Source organism: Indicator indicator, chromosome 11, assembly GCF_027791375.1.
Source record: "Indicator indicator isolate 239-I01 chromosome 11, UM_Iind_1.1, whole genome shotgun sequence".
NCBI lineage: Eukaryota > Metazoa > Chordata > Aves > Piciformes > Indicatoridae > Indicator > Indicator indicator.
Window position 1 is genome coordinate 27,727,928 of NC_072020.1, and position 19,565 is coordinate 27,747,492.

General features: G+C 45.5%; 1 protein-coding gene across 3 annotated transcripts; it reads right to left on the minus strand.

Annotated features, from left to right (window-relative positions):
* Positions 1 to 5,450: 5,450 nt before the first annotated feature.
* Positions 5,451 to 8,091, minus strand: HOXA3 (homeobox A3). 3 transcript variants are annotated; one of them, XM_054384981.1, is made up of 3 exons: positions 7,620 to 8,091; positions 6,728 to 6,734; positions 5,451 to 6,213 (listed from the first exon to the last, which is right to left on the minus strand). In XM_054384981.1, exons 1-3 carry the CDS (start codon positions 8,089 to 8,091, stop codon positions 5,451 to 5,453), a joined length of 1,242 nt encoding a protein of 413 aa, XP_054240956.1. The 3 variants fall into 3 exon arrangements, with proteins under 3 accessions (XP_054240956.1, XP_054240955.1, XP_054240954.1); XM_054384980.1 differs by lacking the exon at positions 6,728 to 6,734 and having other exon boundaries at positions 5,451 to 6,220; positions 7,626 to 8,091; XM_054384979.1 differs by lacking the exon at positions 6,728 to 6,734 and having other exon boundaries at positions 5,451 to 6,220.
* Positions 8,092 to 19,565: the final 11,474 nt, after the last annotated feature.

The window sequence follows — 19,565 nt, forward strand, 5'->3', positions numbered from 1 at the left end:
GGCCTTCAACTGGCAGCCCCCGCGGAGAAAAAGTTCCCTCGGATTCAGGGGGCTCGGGGGGGGGAAGGCCCAGGAAAAAGGAGAGAGAGGAGAAAAAAATATAGCATAGAAGATCGCTGGTGGGGTGTTTTTTTTCTAATTCACTGATTACAGCCGTATGGGGACCGTGCTACTATTAAACTATTGAATTCATGGAGACAAGGTTGAAATTGGACCGAATTGGCTGTCACATGATTGCCTCTGCCCAATGACAATTTGGGCTTTAATCAAAAGAAGCCACTGTCTGTTTGATTGATCCAAAAAAGTCGGGAAGGAACGCCTCATTGGGGGCCAGAAAGGCTTTATTTACACTTTTTTAAAGAGGGAAATGATATCTCGAGTATCTATCCCCTCGGCGTTCTAATCCGAAATGATCTGGGCTAGGGGGGAGGGTGCGTGTGCGTGGATATGTTTGTGAAAGAGGCTGCGAGTGTGTGTGTGCGAGTGTGTGTGTGAGTGTGTGTGTGGCTGCTTGTCCTGCAGCCTGCTGCCTCCCTCTCCTCCACCCGCACACTCTTCTCTCATTGTTTGGGACTGTCAGGAAAACGCTTTGCACCTCACAAATCATTTAAGCACCTCAATCTGACGCCTTGAGTCATTAACAAAGTAATCCATTAATCTTCAAAGTTTTGACATCGCCAGGCCCTCGCATAAGAAGTTGCACCCAGGCAGGAGTCAGAAGCAGAGGGTCTTGATTTTTTTCCTAGGAATAGCACTTCCTCCAAAACTAGTTTCTCCTTCCCGACTCAGCCTCGCGGGCTTCTTTCCTTCCTTTTGGTTTCCGCTGTTGTTTGTGTTTTGGTTTTGGGTTTTTTTTCATTTCTTTATTTTTTCTTATTTTTCTTCTTTTAATTTTTTTTAAATTATTTTTAATTTTTTTTTCTGGCTATCGAGTGTACAGTAAGGAGAACAATTGGCCGCCGGTGCCGAGCCATTGTTTAACAGGATCTTCCTCAGCAACCTTTCTTCTAGGGGAAGAGTCACATAGGCAGCAGCCCTTGTGCTTCATGACTTCCCTCTCCAGTTGGCTTCCCGGGATTGGACCACAAAACATAACCCTAGGAGTACCTCTCTGGCCGACTCAAACAGCGAAGCTACAGAAGCGTCTAGCTGTTGCCTCTCTCTTTTTTTTTTTTTTTTTTTTTTTTTTAAACAAAACAAAACAAAACAAAACACCTCCACCACCAAAAATCCCGTGCCTTAAGTTTGCAAACGATACTCCTGTCTGCTGGCATAATTTGCTTAATAACCGTAGTAGACTGGGTCTGGTGAGTATTTTCGATTACCAGGAAATATATGGACTCGTAGCGGTTTGTTTTCACGGGGCCAGGCAGAGCGAAAATGGTGCGGGGCTACGACTTGAGAGACGACACTCGCCTCCGACGCTTGGCTCTTGCCGCCGTCGTCTCCAGTCGCCCCGGATAGGTCGAGGCAAGTCCAGAATTTGGATGCTTTGGGCACAATTTTCCAAACAGACTGAGACGACAGGGAGAGCGATGACAATGGTGACCACAATCAGCAGCCTGGTAAATCCTATGGTCACAGCCGCCCTGGGCAGCCCGGACGGGGCTTGCCTTCCTGCAGAGCCCTGGGTGCCCGGCGGGGTGAGCTGCGCCGGGGATCGGGGTGGAAAGGCTCTTCGAGCCGCTCTCCACGTCCTCAAGAAGCCAGGGACCATCTATTTCCACCGTGATGCCATGTCATCTCTCTTTATTTTCCCAGTTTCCAAAAAGGCTGCTTCGTAATTAAAAAAAAAAAAAAAAGGCGGGGGGGGGAGGGAAAAAAAAAAAGAGAAAGAAAGAAAGAGAGAGGAGAGAACAAGATCCCAAGCACTGAGAAGACCATTCTGCTTCCAGACCGGAGGAGTGCATTTTAAAAATCGGGTTTAAATTAATGCACCCACAAGATGTAACATATCTGCGAAAGCATTGGAGAGAGGGGGAGGGGCCGGGAGGCTTTAAATGAGCTTTTTTGGTGGTTGCTTGTTTAAATAAAATATAGAACGAGAGTTGTCATTTAATCCCTCAAAAGGGATGCCTTACAAATATCGATGCTGCTGGAAAATGCGAGGGGTTTAATTTTCTTGCTTTTAGTCCAAACAAAGCTCTGGTAGTGTCTGTGCGTGATCAATCTTGGCCGCCAAAAGGTTTGACAGCTACTGGCCCTTAAGAACACATTTAAAGCTTCTTGCTCTTTCCAAGATCAAATGTGGCTGAGAAAAGAGGCAGAGCAAGAAACGCAAGTAAACAAGGGAAAAAGCTGCTTTTAAAATGTGCTGGCAGAGGACTAGGCTGCCTGTGGGAAAAGTCCGTTTTTATTTTTTTTCTCAGCGACTACCTTAGGGTCGGTCTTTTTTTTTTCCTTTTTTTCTTTTTTTTTTTTTTTTTTTTCTTTTTCTTTTTTTGCTTCTCTTTTTCCCCCCCTTTCCCCTCTGGAAAATATTGGGATTAACAGCAGGATGACAAATAATAAAAAGAGAGCTTTGGACTTTAACCAGGCTTTGTGAGTAAAACCTGTGTGGGTGTCTCTATTCTGCACATTTGTTTCCTGTGGTCAGTCTAATACAAAAACCACCTGGAACAAAACCTTTGGAGAGAAGTTGCAAAATTCTTGGGCAAATCAATCACTTCTGCTTTCAGTGGGATCTTTTAATCGAGTGAATCTTAAATGAAAAAATACGAATTCTTATTTTCAACATACAGGCTCCAAAGAAGGGGTTGAGTACGGTTTCCGGGAAGAAGTGGGGGTAATGGCCTGTATTTTTCTTTCTTAAGGGTGGGAAGGGTGTGAAACGCCAAATTCCTTCTCTTTGAACATTTCCTAAATGTAATTCGCAGTATTAAAGGAGCCACACAGTAAGAATCACCGACTGTACCGTTACCTTTTGTTGGATCTAACCTAGCTGATGCGAGGGGTGGAGGGGCCGGCTTGAGTTTTATAGGCTGGATTATTTGAATCGAGCAATGTCTTGTAATGTTGAAAAAATGCTTCCTTCGCCTACAAAATAATAATCAGTCGTTGATCTGTATTGGGTAATAGTCAGGTTTCAATGAAAAATATCAGACTACATAACATTTCCTTCCACGGTTACATATCTATATATACAATAAACAGCACGATATAAACATATTTGCAATCCCTTTCTTTGACTGAGCATGCTTTATCTATTTATGCAGAAAAGCTCTATATAGATTCATGGATGCATGGCAATGTTTCAGCATCAGGCAAGGATGGTTCTGGGAAAAAGATAAAGACCAGGGATTAATAATATTTCAGCATGAGACCAAAATGGCGACATTTTTTTTCTGTGTTCTAAAAGATACAGATGGTGAACAGCGTGCATTATTATCTACACAACATAGGAATATGTCTTTATAAACGTGCAGTAGTATATTTTACCTAGTCTATTAAGGTCCATTTTGATTTATCTTTTAAGTTTCAATCTAAAAATTACGGACATTTTGCCTGAAAGTAGGAAAAATAGGATTTAAGCACACGCCTGCGGGTTTCTGCCTTCCACCTCTAGCTGGTTCAGAACGAAGACCCCCGCGGGTGCCCATTTGGAGTCGGGACAGTCGTCTTTCTCCCCACCACCACACACGCACACACCCCCGCAGAAGAAGGAACACAAGGCTCCCCTCCCCCACAGCTTCAGGCTGTGGTGCGGAGGGAAGGCGGATCAGGAAAAATAAAGCTGACCCAAAACAAAATACGAAATTATATTAAAACAAAAAAAAAAAATAAAAGAAAAAGAAAAGGCGGAGGGACGGGGACGGGGGGGACGGGGACGGGACGACACAAAATGAAGGGAAACCAAAGCCAGAACCAAAAAGACACATAAAATCTACCTCCTAAAGGAAAAAATGTGCAGCAGGGGCGTGGTGTGTGGAAAGAGCCGAGTTCAGAGGCAGCACTGCTCGGCATCCCCTCAATCCAGCCGCATCTGTGGTTTGGCCGGGGGCCTGCTCTACCCTCCTGGCTCCCTACTGCTGGCCTTGCTGCCGACCGCCCTCCAGCCCCGGGACGAGGCAGTCCCTCTGCGCCCACGCGGGGCGTGATCCTGAGATCTATGTGCTACTCCCATGTGTTTCACATACAGACCGGGAGGCCTGACCAGGAGCCAGGGAACGCTCAACACCCTGCTTCACAGCCGGTGCCACATCGGACCTTCGAGCAGGGGCGATTCGAGCATGCCTGACCCCCTCGACAGGCAGGCATGATGCAGGGGCCATGAAACCCCGCTGGTAAATAAATTAATTTAAATAGATAGATAGACAGATAGATAGACAGACAGATAGATAGATAGATAGATAGATAGATAGATAGATAGATAGATAGATAGATAGATAGATAGATAAATCGATCCCTCTCCCTGCCTATGAAATACTGAAAAGGTGCTGTGGGGCCCTCGGGTGGGTGCGCAGATCCTCGTGTGAGTTTCCCATCTCCCCACGTCATGAAGAGCTCTGCCTTCCCTTCAGCTGCAAAAAACATGTTCTTAACTCCTTATTATTCAGAATAAAAACTTTATTTTTTTTTCCAGAACGTGAGCAGCAAGGAATGTATAACTTTCAAAACAAATCTAGCCTTTTCAGCTTCACACGCTTTCCACCTAAGCTGGATCTTACAAGCATAAAGTATTCAAACCATTATCTTTTTTCCCAGATTTTATTGCATCATCATCATCATCATCATCATCACCATTTTTAATAAAAGGAGTTATAGTTTCCTTTCAAATGAGATTTCCTATGCGTGCCAATATGCCATCTAACATATGGCCAGGTAAATACCTCCTGAATATTCAGGGTACAGGTTTTTTTATATATATATAAATATGAACAAATGGGGATAAATAAAATTTTAAACACTTAGATTATTCAATGTTTGCAAAAAAAAAATAAATAAATCTGAATGTTCACCAGCATACACACATTGAAAGACTTACACGTATTAATAATTGTCCAGGGAGTACCTGTCCAAGAGTTTTTGATGTCTTTCTCGCTATTTAAAAGAAGTGCAATAAAAAAAATTGCTTCCCCATGGGATCAATCATGTACGAACAAATTCACATTTAAGAATTCCCTTTATAGAAAATTTGTTCATATACCCTGTTTTGTTAAAAGCGTAGAAGGTAAAGTATAAAGCCTCTGCATACTCTCAAAGTGAGACACAAGGCTACAGTTCGAGAAGATAAATATCCACTAGTGAAACTATAGAGCAATTCAAGCAACAAATATTGCTACGTCACATAAACTAGAAAACGCTTTTACCAAAGGAAAGAAAACAAACCAAAACAAACAAAAGAAACAAGAAGGGGAGGTCACATGGAGGGAGAAGGAGAGAAAGAAGGGAAGGAGAGAGTACTTTCCAAAAGTTGGGGGCTTGGTGTTCCACTTAGTAACTACTGTCTCTTACAGATGGGTGAGTTTGGGTGCTTCCTGAATTCTTCCCTGAGAAGGATGGTGAGCGGTAAGGTCTGTGTATGTTGGGTGTGGATCACAAGGTCCATGGTGGTGATTGTTGGCCATTGGCCCAGCCCCACTGTAGTCCATGTTGGCAGAGGGAGGATGAGGGAGATGAGTTAGACCAAAGATGGAAGGCCCAGAATTGGTCATGGTCTCCACGTAGTTGCCCCCTACATAGACGGGGCTTCCCTGTATATGTGGATTCCCATAACCGTTGCCTTGAAGAGGATGAGTATCATATTCAGGTGTCACAGCTGCTGTCCCCGTGTATCTTTTTTGAGGAGGTGGGCAATTATTAAGAGGAGTGGTATACGATGCAGGGATGCCATAGGTGTTTTGATGAGGCTTGTTAAATGGTGGAGGTGACTGGGGCTCATAGGGAACGCTGTTTACTAAAGAATGCATAGAGTTTAGATATCCCCCAGCAGCTGGTGGGACAGGGCTTCTGCTTGGGGACTGTCCTCCTGAAGAGGTCATCATGCCCTTGCCCTTTTGATCCTTTTTGTATTTCATTCTGCGGTTCTGAAACCAGATTTTGATCTGTCTTTCTGTGAGATTGAGCAAATTAGCCATCTCTACCCTTCGTGGTCTGCAAAGGTACCTATTGAAGTGGAACTCCTTTTCCAGTTCTACCAGCTGGGCACTTGTGTAAGCTGTACGGGCTCGCTTAGAGGAGGCTTGCCCGGGAGGGCTTTTATCACCAGCACAACTCTCACCTATGTAAATCACACAAAGAACACAATCAGCATGGCAAACCCAGACACAGCAACCAGAATCAACAGCCAACACCACGAGCACCTGGAGAGTTCAGCTCTCAGATGCAAGATAGATGCTCATGTAAGCAATGAGTACTCCCCCTTAGCCTGAACTCAGTCATGTTAAGATATGAGCCTCGACAGACTTATTTCACATCATTAGTGTTACTATAAGACTATACTTACTTCCTTTAAGAATGACAATGTACAACATATCCTGAGCTTTGCATAAAGGAATAAGCAAGGTTCGGAGAAACACATTGGAGTTCAGAAACTCTGAAGATCAATCTATGGCTCTGCTAACATAGTGGGACCAGGGTCTTCAAGAATTAGCTGTTTTCCATTGTTGTAAAGATCAGCAACCCTCCTTTTCTGAAAACCCTTATATATGCACATCAGTTAGAGGCGCCTGAAAGTTAGATATCTACAATATAACATCATAACTTATAAGCAGAAAACTGACAGTACCATGTTTCTATCACATCTAGCATATAATATAAACATATGGTAGTGATTGGGCAGTATAGTATACATAAGAAGAACATACAGTGCCTAGGTTTGTGTATAAGCATACAGACATATTTAAATGTTACTGCTTTTTAATAAAATAAATACATGATATGGAAGGTTGTAAACAGCAGTGTTACCAGGTCTTTAAAAAGCAGACTGACAAAGACATTTGCTAAAATTTTGGACTCTATTTCCAAGGTACATTAAAGAGAAAAGAGGAAGAGCTTAATATAAGCCCAACTCCTGGGCACTGGAGCTAGCACTGGTCTTATTGATTTGGGTTTCTTCAACCAATAAAAGCGTTAATAAATATTTCCATCTCTCAAATACTGTTTTATGGGCCAAAGTTTATGGTATTCCAGAATGATTTTTGTTTACTATGCTTGTAACTTTGCCAATCAGATTGTTAAAATAGGAAGAGCTTTTGACTGAATGCAGGTCATTGATCCTGCCTGCACATGATTATGAGCTATTTTATTCCTGTTACACTTCAGCAGAGATAGGTCACTGTCTTATTAGTCTAACAGCACCAACAAAGTACTTGGGACAGGCCTCTGGGTTAAGGCCCAGGCTGCTCCACAGTGTCATGATATACTGGAAGGAGGATTACCTATGAAATGTGATAGATGCAGGAGGGCCCACGTGCTTTACCCACAAGAAAACAAAATCACTTTGGACCCACCCTGCAATACTGGGAATGTTTTGCAGGGATTGAATTGTTCGATGAGCTCCCCTTGTGAGTGGTGACAACCCCTTTCTGAAAGCTCCAGAGAAAAAGCCCCCTCCCTCCCCAAAGTAATGTGTGGCTAGCTCAGGGCTAGCCCAGGGAGAGGGGGACCGTGTTTCATACCTGAACTGGAACTGCTGTTTTTCTGCTTCGTGTTTTGACGAGACTCTTTCATCCATGGGAATATCTGTTTGGACATGGTGGGCGAATTAAGAGCTGGGCTCTTGGTGGAGTTGGCTGGGGCAGGGTTGCTGCTGGCATTTTGAGATGGTGAGGCAGAGGATGGAGGTGGAGGTTGTGCCTGCTGGGCTGGAGGCGGCTGCGGTGGGGCCTGTGTGTCAGTGAGGCTTGGGGTCTGGAGAGACTGGTTGGGAAGGGTCCTCATGCAACTCTCACTGATGTCATTGGCCTTGTGGTGAGACACAGAGCTGCCAGGGGACTGGAGGGAGCACGCAGGGCGGTGGTACTCAGTTTCCACAAGTGATGAAGATGGAGGATATTGCTGCTGACTTGCATTATAAGTGAAACCATTTGCTCCTTGGTAGGGGTAGGCACCATAGATTGCAGAGCTGTCGTAGTAGGTCGTTTTTTGCATTTCGTTGTTTCCCAATATTTATTTCGCAAACTGACAGGGTCTTGACACCCTTGGAGAATAACATTGGCACCCCTCTGTCACGTGGCACTCTTCCTCCAATGGCCTCTCCGGGCAGACCTGGGGTGTGGGGAGAGCAGAGCAGGGTGAAGAAATGGTACAAATCCATCTTACTTTCAATAGCTAAGTGACATGAAAGCCATAAAAGAAAAAGTGGTCAGCAATATTTAGCAGCATGACTTGGCCTCAGGCACAGAGCATTTCTATGTAAGAGCTGCCCGGACTTACTGGCAGCTACAAATATGCAGTTTGCTGCACTGGGATAAGAGCTTTCCAGGGTTTTTTCTTTATTTATTCTTAAGAAACAGAGCAGGGCACCACATGGCAAGGGGGTCAATCACTTATCACTGAGAGGCTGCTTTAATACCAGTCTCTGCAATAAGGTTAATAGAGGGATGGGTAATGTGGAGGTATAAGGCTGTTCCTTTATTTCAGCTCTAGGATCAAACCCTTTCCTGTAAGTGGCATCATTTTATTTTTAGCCTTTTTCTCCGAGTTACAGCTCTCCATACAACTTCAAAGAAATACATAAGATTGTTCCTGTCTACAAGTGGCAGTGGCAGGAGCAGGGTGGAAAGATTTCCTAGCTGTGGATATTTACACTCCCCGATCCATTCAAGTGATGGATTTTAGCTTGTTTATTAAATGCTCGATAGGAAAATAAACAAAGCCAGCGCCTTCTCCCCTCTGCACTCGCATGCCCCCCACCCCACCCCGGCTCGAGCCGCCCAGGTCACGCACCCCTGCAGCAGCGGTTTCTGCCCGGGCGAGTCCCGGCCCTTGCCCGCAGCGTCTCCCACTCGGCCCCGCGGCGAGGCGAGGGCCGCCCCACACATCCCCCGCGCCCGCCTCCCACCCGCGACCCCGAAGCCTCTTCAGCGAGGCCAGCAGGGGCAAGCTGGGTGCTTTGGCGATTGTTCGTTTGTTTTTATCAGTTCTTTTCAAGACACTAACTTTTCGTGGAATCATCCAGATCCTACCTGTTAAAACATGATGGATTGGGGGAAAAAAACCACACCAGGAACCTGAAAAACCAGCGTTCATCTCCATGACCACGGCTTGAACTTTCCTTCCAACTTAGCGATAATAGGTTCTGTCTTGGAAACTGCTATGTAATTTGATGTATGAGGGTCACTTGGCTGGGGAGAGGGTGGACGCAAACCCAGAGAATGCTTCCCCTGCTAGGGCGAATCCTTTTCCTCCCCCTCCTTTTTTGTCCAAAGTCCTTCCTTCTTTCTGAGTTTGGGATTTGTTGTATTGTTGTTTTTGGTTTCTTTTGTTTGTTTGTTTTTCCGATCAAAGTCTCCTAATCACTTGCCTAAAAATACCCAGTTAAAGAATCGCCCCCATTAATAACAAATGAGTCCTGTGTGTAATCTCCGATCTAGAAGCTATTTCCACACGCACTCACATTGTTCTCAGAAATTAAAGTACGTTCCTCACCATCTTCCCACCTCCTTGCAAACAACCATGTCTTTTCGAAACAGAAGAGCTCTCGTGTCTTTTGCCACTTTCCTTGTACTTAAGCAGTTGGGTATTCCCTCCAAAACATTTAAGAAGGACAAATGTTTAGGGGAAGAAAGTCTTACGCAACACAGGCACCAAATGAGCTCATGGTACACCTTTCAAGTTGTACAAGTTCTTAGAAAACAGTACTACTTTTGTTAGATCATAACAAAATGAAGGTAACACACCTACAGCAGGGCGGCTGCACTGTTATTTCACTAATCAAGCTGCTTGGATGTTATTAAGCTAATAAGGTGATGGAGATCTGAGGCACGTACAAAATTTCCAGCTCCTTGCCTCCCCTTCCTGATGCTGTCGAGGCCTGGTGTGATTTTTCTCAATTCCTTTGAAAGAGAGAATATAGACACCACTACCAGAGGAGAAAGAAGAGATAATGAGCCAGTGGTGATTTCACAAAGGCATTCACCTTTCATGATAGCGACATCAAATATTTTGCCTTCCTCTGGCCACTTGGAAGTTTGCTAGGACGGGCAGAGCTGAGCAGGGATACGGAGCTGGGGTGCACCGCAGCCGGCTGCCCGCAGACAATAGGCAACTTTTCTCGGAAGGCAAAATAACATTGAAGCTTCGGCCGACTGCCAGCAAGCGAAAAAAAATCGGGTCGCGGTTTTGGCTTCGCCAAGTTAATCACTTCCTACAAAGTTATGCAGAATCAGGGGCAACCTCAGGAGCGCCCGGCCATTCCTGGTGGAAGGGGGAATAGCGGGATTAAGAGCGACCACGATCAGGATCATAACAGTATCCTAACGAGAGAGGCGGCAAATAAATTTTCCCACCTCAACCGATGCCTAGGATGGGAAGAGCTTTCCTCTCCCCCTCGAAGACAAAAAGCCAAGTCTCATAAACACAGATCAGCCCTCAATTTTTCCAGTGCCCGTTTAATCGACTCCATTTCCACTTGTGCGCTACACCTCTCTGCCCTTTACCAATTTCTCTCCCCCAATCCAGACATCCCGGAGACAACAGATGAAAGGTACTTGAGGCAAGTCCCCTCCACTCCGCTTACCCCAACGCCACATCAGCTCTCCCTACCCTGTCCTTCCCTCCGCCTTCACCCTTCCCAAGAACACCAGATCTTTGCCCTGTAACTCCCAGCCGAGCCCCAAACTCTGACTCTAGGAAGAAAATCCAGGCACAACTCCCCCCCGCCCCCCCCGCGAAAGATTTCCTGAAAGATAAAGACAAAGCTGAGATAAAGGGGGGGTGGGAAGGCGGAGTGGGGGGGGGAAGAGAGGAGAGAGAGCTGCCTGAACACGAAGTGTAAGGGTATCATTCACTGCCTGGAAGGAAGCCCCAGCTTGTGAACTCTTCTTGAACCGACATTTAAGTCTACGGTCATAAATCACTGGGACATAAACTCCACCATTCACGACTGATAGCAGCGTATTTGTGGCCTGCTTACCTTAACTTCTGACGACTGAGGCGGAAGCCAGCATGCTCTCGCTCTCTTGCTCTTTTTTTTTTTCCTTTCCTTTTTTTTTTTTTTTTTTTTTTTTTTTTTTTTTTTTTGGAGGCGACACAACCCAGGGTGCAGGGGCTGCCTGTCCCAGCCTAATCCCTGTGTCCGCGGGGTGGGCACTGGCTCAGCTCCTCAGCACCCAGCACCCCTCGTCGGGGAGGGGCAAACCCTGTCCCGCACGGGATGGAGACGGGTTCTCCGGACACCCACTTCCCTGGCTTGCCCCCCGCTTCAGGCTATCCACCCTGCCCCGAAACAGTCCTTGGAGTGCCCGGCTCCCCCTGCGCGGAGCACGGAGGACGGGGATGTTTCCCAGGGCTGCTCTGGGAAGGAAGGGAGAGAAACGAAAGGAGAAAGGGGGATGTGGGGGGGTGGGGTGGAGGGGAATTTAAAAAAAAAAAGAAAAAAGGAAAAAAGAAGAAAGAAAGAAAGGCGGCCGCCTGAGGAAGCCTGGGGCAGAGTGGGGGCTGGGGAGGGAGCGGAGGAGTGTGGCAGTGAAGGAGTGAGCCCCCCTCCTCCCCCCTTCCCGCACCCAGGCGTCACCAAAGTCCAGGAAAATTATGCTAATGAAGACAAACGGCGCTCACAAAGGGTCGCTCTCACCAGCCTCCGGGGGTGCTGCTGGAGGGGGGCTTGGGTTTGTCCCTCTTACCGGTGGCCTTGGGGGGCAGCTGCGGAATAGTCCCTCTGCTGCTCCCCGCCGCCGGGAGCCCCTCAAAGTCCCGGCTGAGTCCCGGGAAGGGAAGCAAAGCCTGGAGAGCCGGGGCTGGGTCCTGAGAGCCAACCGAAGCCCACCAGGATCCCCGCTCTGGGCAATGCTTTCAGAGCCACGCTGGAAATCATTAGAGTTACTAATTATTAACTCATGCATGCGTGAGCGCACACACACACAGATGTACACACAGGCACCCCTCCGCCCCCCAGATATCTCCAGCGCCCGGGTCGGGCACAGACGCTCTCGCACACATACGTGTGCTGCATAGGAGGGTCGGGGTGCCCGCAGCCCCTCGCGGGGACCGTGGGTGACAGCCCCGCGTGGACGCGGGCCCGGTGCCCCACAGCTCGCTTTCGCTTCTTGCTCCTCGGCAACGCTGACGAAGGCACTCGCCTCTTTCTTCAGCTGCCCGGCCCCTATTTTTTTTTTTCTTGGGGGGGTTGGGTGTCTCCCCCTTTTCCTACAACAGTGACATAGCTGCGACCGTGCAAACAAGAACTTAAATAAAGTTGCATCTCCTGCCCCTCTGGCAGACAGTAGCTGGACTATGGGTTCCGCACATTAAATGGAGGCTCTGAATAATGACTAGGTGTGAATTTGGCGTTACTTCGTTAATTAAGGCATTAAAAATATAACCAGTCCGTTTAAAGCATGAGGAAGCCCGGCGTCATCTCAAAGCACAAACAAAGCAAGGGGAAAGAGAGAAATAAAACCACTCTAAGGCTGAGGTGGCCTCTTACGCATACCAATGGTTTTTGTCATTTATGGCTATGCAAGATTTATGACTTCATGCACCAAAGCTGTAAACAGAGCACTAAAACAGAAAACACTTGCTCCTTATGGCATAAGTGAGAAGGCACCACATGAAAGGGGAAGCGGGCAGCGTAGGAGGAGAGGAGAAGCAAAAATCCCGCGTATGCGTTTTGCTTCAAACAATCCCTTGAATGTTGCATCGGAAGGAAAAAAAAAAGTCTTTTTAGTCAATAATCAACCCCACACTTTCTTCTGAAACCGCTGATCTGCCAATTCCCCTCTTGTCTGACCAAATAGCGAGAGGCAGCGCTGCGCCCCGACGGAGCCCCCCGGACCGGAGAAGAGGATTTGGCAAGAGAGAGAGAGGGATGGATACTGCAGGAGACTGCGGACGCCGAGGAGCTTGCTGGTTTGGGAAGCCCTGCCGAAATCCTGGGCAATCTTTTCCTAGGAGTGCCTTTTAAATTTTGAAAAGGTGTCCAGCGGGATATTCTGACTACATGTCTGTATTTATGAGCGGAGACTGGGACGGGGGGAAGGGATCTTTTAAAAACTGAAGGGATCTGCAAGGGTCTTTAATTGTGAGAACCGAACTGGTTCATAGGAATACTGAAGTGTTTCCTCTATTCGTCTTACCGCCTGCAAAGAGTATTTTGCGAGTTTTCGCCTGCTAGTCCCGTTTCCCCACGCCCCCTCTCTCCCCAAAGAGGTCATTTTAAACATGAGATGATTATTTTTTTTAATGTCTCCTATGATGTTGGGATAAGTGTCCCGACACACAGAACCCCGCTGCTTTTATCTGTCTTTTCCTCCCAGAGGCCGAATATTTTCTTTCTGCTCCATTCCACAGAGAGTGATAGAACTTAGCTCGGGGAGGCACCGGCAGCTTTTGGGGCTGATATCCAGGTCAAAAATGAGCTGCCTTTTCTGCCCGAAGGGTTCCACTCTGCGGGACTCCCCCACTTTTCTGGAATTACTCTTAATTTTCGAATAAAATAATATCTGTAAAGCGCATTGTCCTTGGATGCTCCGAAATTAAAGCAGGCAGCACCATAATTCAAGGCTGATTTGGGAGAATCTCTTAGGGATGAAATAACAAGGTGGGGAGTGCTGGAGAAAGGGACCAATTCTGAAAGTGATGCCTGTCCAAGTCGTTAGAGCGTTAGGAGGGAATAATAGCTGCCTTAGGAAAGGGCTGGACTATCGAAGAGGGCCGTGGTTAATCTGAATCACTGTTTATATTCGCTAACACTGAAAAATGGCAACGGACTCTTTGCTATTTGCTCAGCAGATTGAGATTATTTAACACAACTCACCGAAATCCCTCTCTCCTCCAAAACTCTTCTTGCTTTCTTCTGCTCTGGAGCAGGACTATATTATTTATGAGTCTTTTAACTGGGTCAATATGCATTCGAATTGGGTCATAAATCAGAGAAAACGCTGCGAAGTAATTGAGCTGCAATTAAAGCTTGCACTTTATTTTCTAGGTGCGTTTTGGCCCATTTCAAAATACAACGCAGCTACTCTTGGCTTTTAGACACACAGCTGAGAGCGAAACAGCTCTCCTCCCCTCGCCCAAAATAGAGTCTAGGAAAGGACAACGTGCTTTAGTATGGAGAGAAGGGGAAAAAGCATTTCTTTGGGTCAGTTCTGCTCTGAGAGCAGCTTAAAGAGCGGGAAAGCGAGAAACCACATCCAACATCTCCTCCCTGAAGGTCTCTGCAGAATGGCCGCGAATACCTCCGAGTGAAAAGAATTTTTCTTTTTTGGTTGGTTTCAGAGGAGTTTTTAATCATCGTTCTCTTTTCTTCCTTTCTCCTTCTCTTTCTGGCCACTCAGAACACAAGTCAGTACAAGCACCCACTAACTGGATGCAGAATGGTATCGAAGGAACAGGCGAAAAACACGGAGCGAACAGGAGGAAAGAGCCCCACCAACCTGACCTTTTCCAAAGCCGGGACACATCAGAGAAATACCGGGTTTTATACAGCATTTTGCTGTCCTTGGGTGGCCAAGCAATGACTTATTTTTGTCATGTAAAGGGCTCTCTCTATATAGCTACGTACACATATTTGTAAGTATATGCAAATACTTACATATGTATATGTACCTATATATATCTGTATTTATGTAAACGATGGTATGGATATGGATTTTGGAATACTATATGTTGTGCTAGAAGATAATTTCCACTCCTCCCCTTTTCACTCTCGCTTTCCAGATCCCCATTCAGAGAGAGAGAGAAAGGGAGAGAAACAAAACCTAAACCCCCCAAACAACACACAATTCCAAGGCTGGCTTATTGTTAGAAGCCCTACCCAGCTCTTGGTTCAGCTCCTTCTCATCTCGGAGAAATAGATGATCGTTTTGGCTCATTTGGGAAGGGGAAGCTTTGCCACATTGCTGAGCGCTTATGAAGCCCTCAGCGAACAGAAAACAAAGTACCACTAAAGCTTCATAAATAAAATGGCAGCACAATCGCACACTCATCGATTTACGGAGCAGCAGAGGCCGAGCAAACACCCATAAAACAACTACCGCAGCCGCCGCTGCACATTCAAGCACGACCCCGACTAAAGAACTTCCCCCCCGCCCCCCGCATCGTTTTCTCTGTCTTCACCAAATACGTACATAAATAAACACACAAACAAAATATAATAAAAAATTTAAATCAGGGGAAAAAATCCAAACACGACATCAAAAGATGCTTCCCATCTCTAGCCGATCATAAATAATGATATAGATGGCAATCGAGGGGCCGGGGTGGAGGCAGCCGGCCATCAAGAGCAGTATGGGATCACTATGGAGAAAAATAAATAAAGAAGCAAACTCTCCCTGCTCTGCTCGCTGAGAGGGGAGAGTTGAGTATTTACCGCAGCAAATTGAAACAAAGGGGGAAGCAGCCTGGCTCCGGGTGCGCACACACCCGCACACACACACACACGCACTTACTCCAGCCTCTGCTACTGACCTTTGCCTCGAACAGCAATAACTCACCACAGAAATGAACAATTAACGGAAATACCTTAAAATAAAATCCATCCTTTCTAACGAAGCATCTCGTCCTCTCGGCTCGACAATAACCTTTCCATAAGGAACGAAAGCTGTCAGCGAAATGGCCAGCTCTTGAGGGGACGGTGATGGGGGTAGGAGGAAAAAAAAATAATAGAAAGCAGTGCTTGCTCTGAACAGAAACTGGAAAAGCGTAATCGCAGACGGAGCCAGACCGGGTCTCCACTCCAAATGCCACAATAATGCGCTGTATTATGTGCTCACGTGGTCATACGTCAACTTAAATCCTTTTATTTGAAATAGGGAATCACTGAAGGAACAGGGTTTCTTAGCGCGAGCCTTTGCTTTTTAAAGCCTTAACGCAATACGTTAAAGAAGAGGTGGGGGGGGGGGAATCCAAAAGATGCAGATGACTAGGAGGGGAGATTGGTTTGATTCTTTTTCCTCCCACACCAATATTTCTTTAGACAAAGCCCATTGGAAGGTAAGAGGAATTCTTACAATACGGGATTACGCTGCAGTTTGATACTTAGCCTAATTAACCAGCATTTGCTCCCCAGGCCCGCCACTCTGCTCCATGTCGCATGTCCTCTGCAACCTCCGAAGAAAGTCCAAACCTTAATACTATTATTTCCAGTCCCCTTGTAAATGGGACAATTACCAGCCTTCCCCCCACCCCCAGATGCCTCTACCCTACCATTGTACAGGGCTTGCTTAACTCCCACACGCTACATCAGGGCTCCTGTAGAAACTAAAAAGACCTATAATTACCTGACAAAGGCAAAAAAAGAGTCTCTTCTAAGAAGCTAGTTGATTTTTATCCTTGTAACACACTTTGAAGAATACACCTTCCGTCACTGGCGTGTCTCTGAATTTCACAAAATCTTCTGGGACCTTGCTGTTAAACCTGTGCTTACGCATTTCCTATATGGCTAGTTTGAGTGATGCACAAAATTATAGGTTTCTAACTATGAGGGGAAAAAATGAGGAGGGGGAGCTCTTTGCCTAAGAAGAAAAAAAAAAATGAAAAAAAAAAAAAACAAAGTTGTATATGGCCCCCAAACCAGGCAGCTTCGCCTGTGTGCAAACAGATCACATCTTCCCTTTAAGATTGTTTAACTTGTGCTATTGACACAATAAGCTAAGCAAACAAAAGAAAACCTCAACTCACATAACTTTTTCTGGAAGAAGTCAAAGAGAATCAGATAGTTCATGCTTTTAAAATGTTCATGGTCCAGTTTTGTGACTCCAGCATTTTGCAGGGTGATGTATATGTAGCCTTGCCTAAATTTTTTTCACAACTACCCATGAGCTCAAAGAAAATTTTCAGATGACTGCATATCCCGTTTACTGTTTCACCTGCACTTCATTGAACAGAATGGAAGATGTTTCTTTTTTAAAGATGATTTTTAGTGTCAGGAGCAAACCTTATATACTCTTGTTTGGACTGCAGAAGTAGGCCAGTGGAATTTAAACCCATCAGAAACAGTGTACAGTGCTGGACATTGCAACAAAGCCAGCATGACATTACAAAAGAGGAGGATTATGCAATATTTCACATAGAAGTCACTAAGCTAGTAGCAGGATATACATAAATTATCCCTCTCACTAAGCACTGGAATAAAAACCATAAACCTTTGAAAAAGAGGGTGCATTAGCCACACACAACATGCCCAAGTCTGTAACCACCACCACGACTGGTAGCTCCACAGCCCTCGTACTCAACATAAACTGAGAGTGATATTTACTCGAGGTGGATTCTTAAACAGACCCATGAAAGAAACACACAGAGAAGTTCCTCTGCAACAATGAAATTGAAATTAATGGGGACCAAAGCAGATACTGAAAAAAGCAGAGCAAGTCTTTCTTGGGGCTGTTGTAAAAAGTTATCGACTGCTTTGTGTCAAAAGCAGAAAGATGGCTTTAGAAGTTACAGTCCTGAGCAAATAGAAACTACAAAAGCAATAAATCACAATCATAAGTCAACTTAAATGCCTTAACGCTAGCTATGGCTATTGGCTTCAAAACTGTGTTTCTATGAACATCTTTATTAGTATTAATGGGCAAGTTAATGCTAAAACTACTGTTTAACAATTAACTTCATGTATGTATTGGGGAAACTAATTAATTCTTAAGAAAAGTAACTTCTTGACGTGTAAATACCTTCCACCGGGTGTGCTTTGGGAGGGCAGATGGAGGAGTCTGCCTAACTAAACGCTGTCCGGGATCGCAGTTGTAAATTACTCCCTTTCACCGATTTTGGAGAAAACTTTCTTTGTTTTAGTATCATGATTACGAGTTTTCAAACACAGATGCAAATGATCTTAGGAATTGCAGAAGCTAGACTTCCCCTACCACTCCATATATTGCTTTGTTCCTGTTCCTGGATATTCAACATTGTGTTTTATTACCTCGATGATTTGGAGATCTGAAACACGATTTCTAGCAGAAAAATGTGGAATTTATCAGTAGGTCTGCTACTGATTTTCCTGTGTTTCATACATGTGTCTTCGAGCTGAGCTGAAATTCCAGGCTCAGTAACAACAAACAGATCTGAGTTCATAACGTGCCTTCATTAAGAGAGACCCTTTGTGCCATCTCTGGTACTAATAGCCACTCTTAGCATTAATGCTATTAAAAGTTACCTTCAATATAACTAGATCTAGAATTTTTAGTGTCTTTCAAGCTTACTTTTATGCCAGCTGCTGAGAGGTAAGCCTATCACTCCCATGTGGAGAAGAAATGGGAAATCATTGTAAGATATAGGTATTTATTTCCTCTTTCCTCGCTTCCTCGAAAGATCTGAAATCTGCTGGGACACAGAACAGTTTACCTACATCTGTGCATTTGATAAAGATAAAGTTGGTCTTTGATCATTTCCAAACAGATAAAATAATAGAGGCTGTGCCCTTGTGGGAGAAGTTCTGCTCAGAGTCAGCTGAGGTTGCCAGTATTAGATCTGTTTAGGAATCCCAAATATCTCCGCACGCAGTGGTGTGGGTACATTGTCGCCGGAGGAAGGCTCACTCGTACCGTATTTTCGCTTTTAACTTCCTAACAGAAGCATGAATAGACATTTGCAGCGCCTTTTTGTAGTTAAGATTTAAGCATCCCATTAAGCCAACACAAAGAGCCCTTGTAGTCCAGTAATTTATGGCCGCTTTTAAAAGGTAGTAAAATATACTAATTGTACATCAGCGTCCAAAAATAAGCAGGTAAATCTAGTACGAATTTAAGACAATTCTCTGTAATCCTTCCCTATCGGTGGCCAGCATAAGAAAACGTTCAATATGAAAAGCACTACATTTCTGCTACCAGAGAACCAAGAGCGTGAAGGAACTCCAACAACTCTGACCCACCAAACACACACCTCCGCCCAGTGGAAAGCAGACCAGGCCAGACAAATACCCGAAACTTATTCGCGATTTATTCTGGTGCAGGCACTCGGACAAAAATCAGGTTTTGCAGCATCCCCACACGCACTCCACGTTTGCAGGACTGGCTGGGGGACTCCTAAATGAGGAGGCAAACAGACAAGCCCGATAAGCCATTCAACACCGAAATGGCTTCAACCCGCTCTCCCTCGCCTGACTCCTTTGGTTTGGGAAGCTGCTAAGAATGGACAAAGAAATTCTCAACCTCTTTCGCTCTTCAGACGACTTTGCATCCTTCCTGTCCCCAATGCCTTTATAGAGATGGCGATCACTCAGGTCCCGTACACTCTTTGTCTGCCCAGACACGCGCATTCACTACCCACGGAAGATGAATAGAGCCACTCCAGGAAAAAAAAAATCCAGCTAGGTTAAATATTTATCACAACAACAAAAATCCCATTTCAGAAGGCTTGTTCTGCATGCAGGTATTAGACAAATGGCTTTCTTACAGCTGCGATCGGCGCAAAAGCAGCTTCCCGGATCTTACCTCCTCCAGCAGCGCAGAGTTGGGCTGAGC

Bases quoted from the DNA above. Each gene is read 5' to 3' on its own strand.
- HOXA3 (XM_054384979.1), bottom strand. From the start codon at position 8,091: ATGCAAAAAACGACCTACTACGACAGCTCTGCAATCTATGGTGCCTAC. The intron at 6,221-7,619 runs GTATGAAACACG...TGATTTACATAG, and splicing joins AAACAGCAGTTCCAGTTCAG to GTGAGAGTTGTGCTGGTGAT.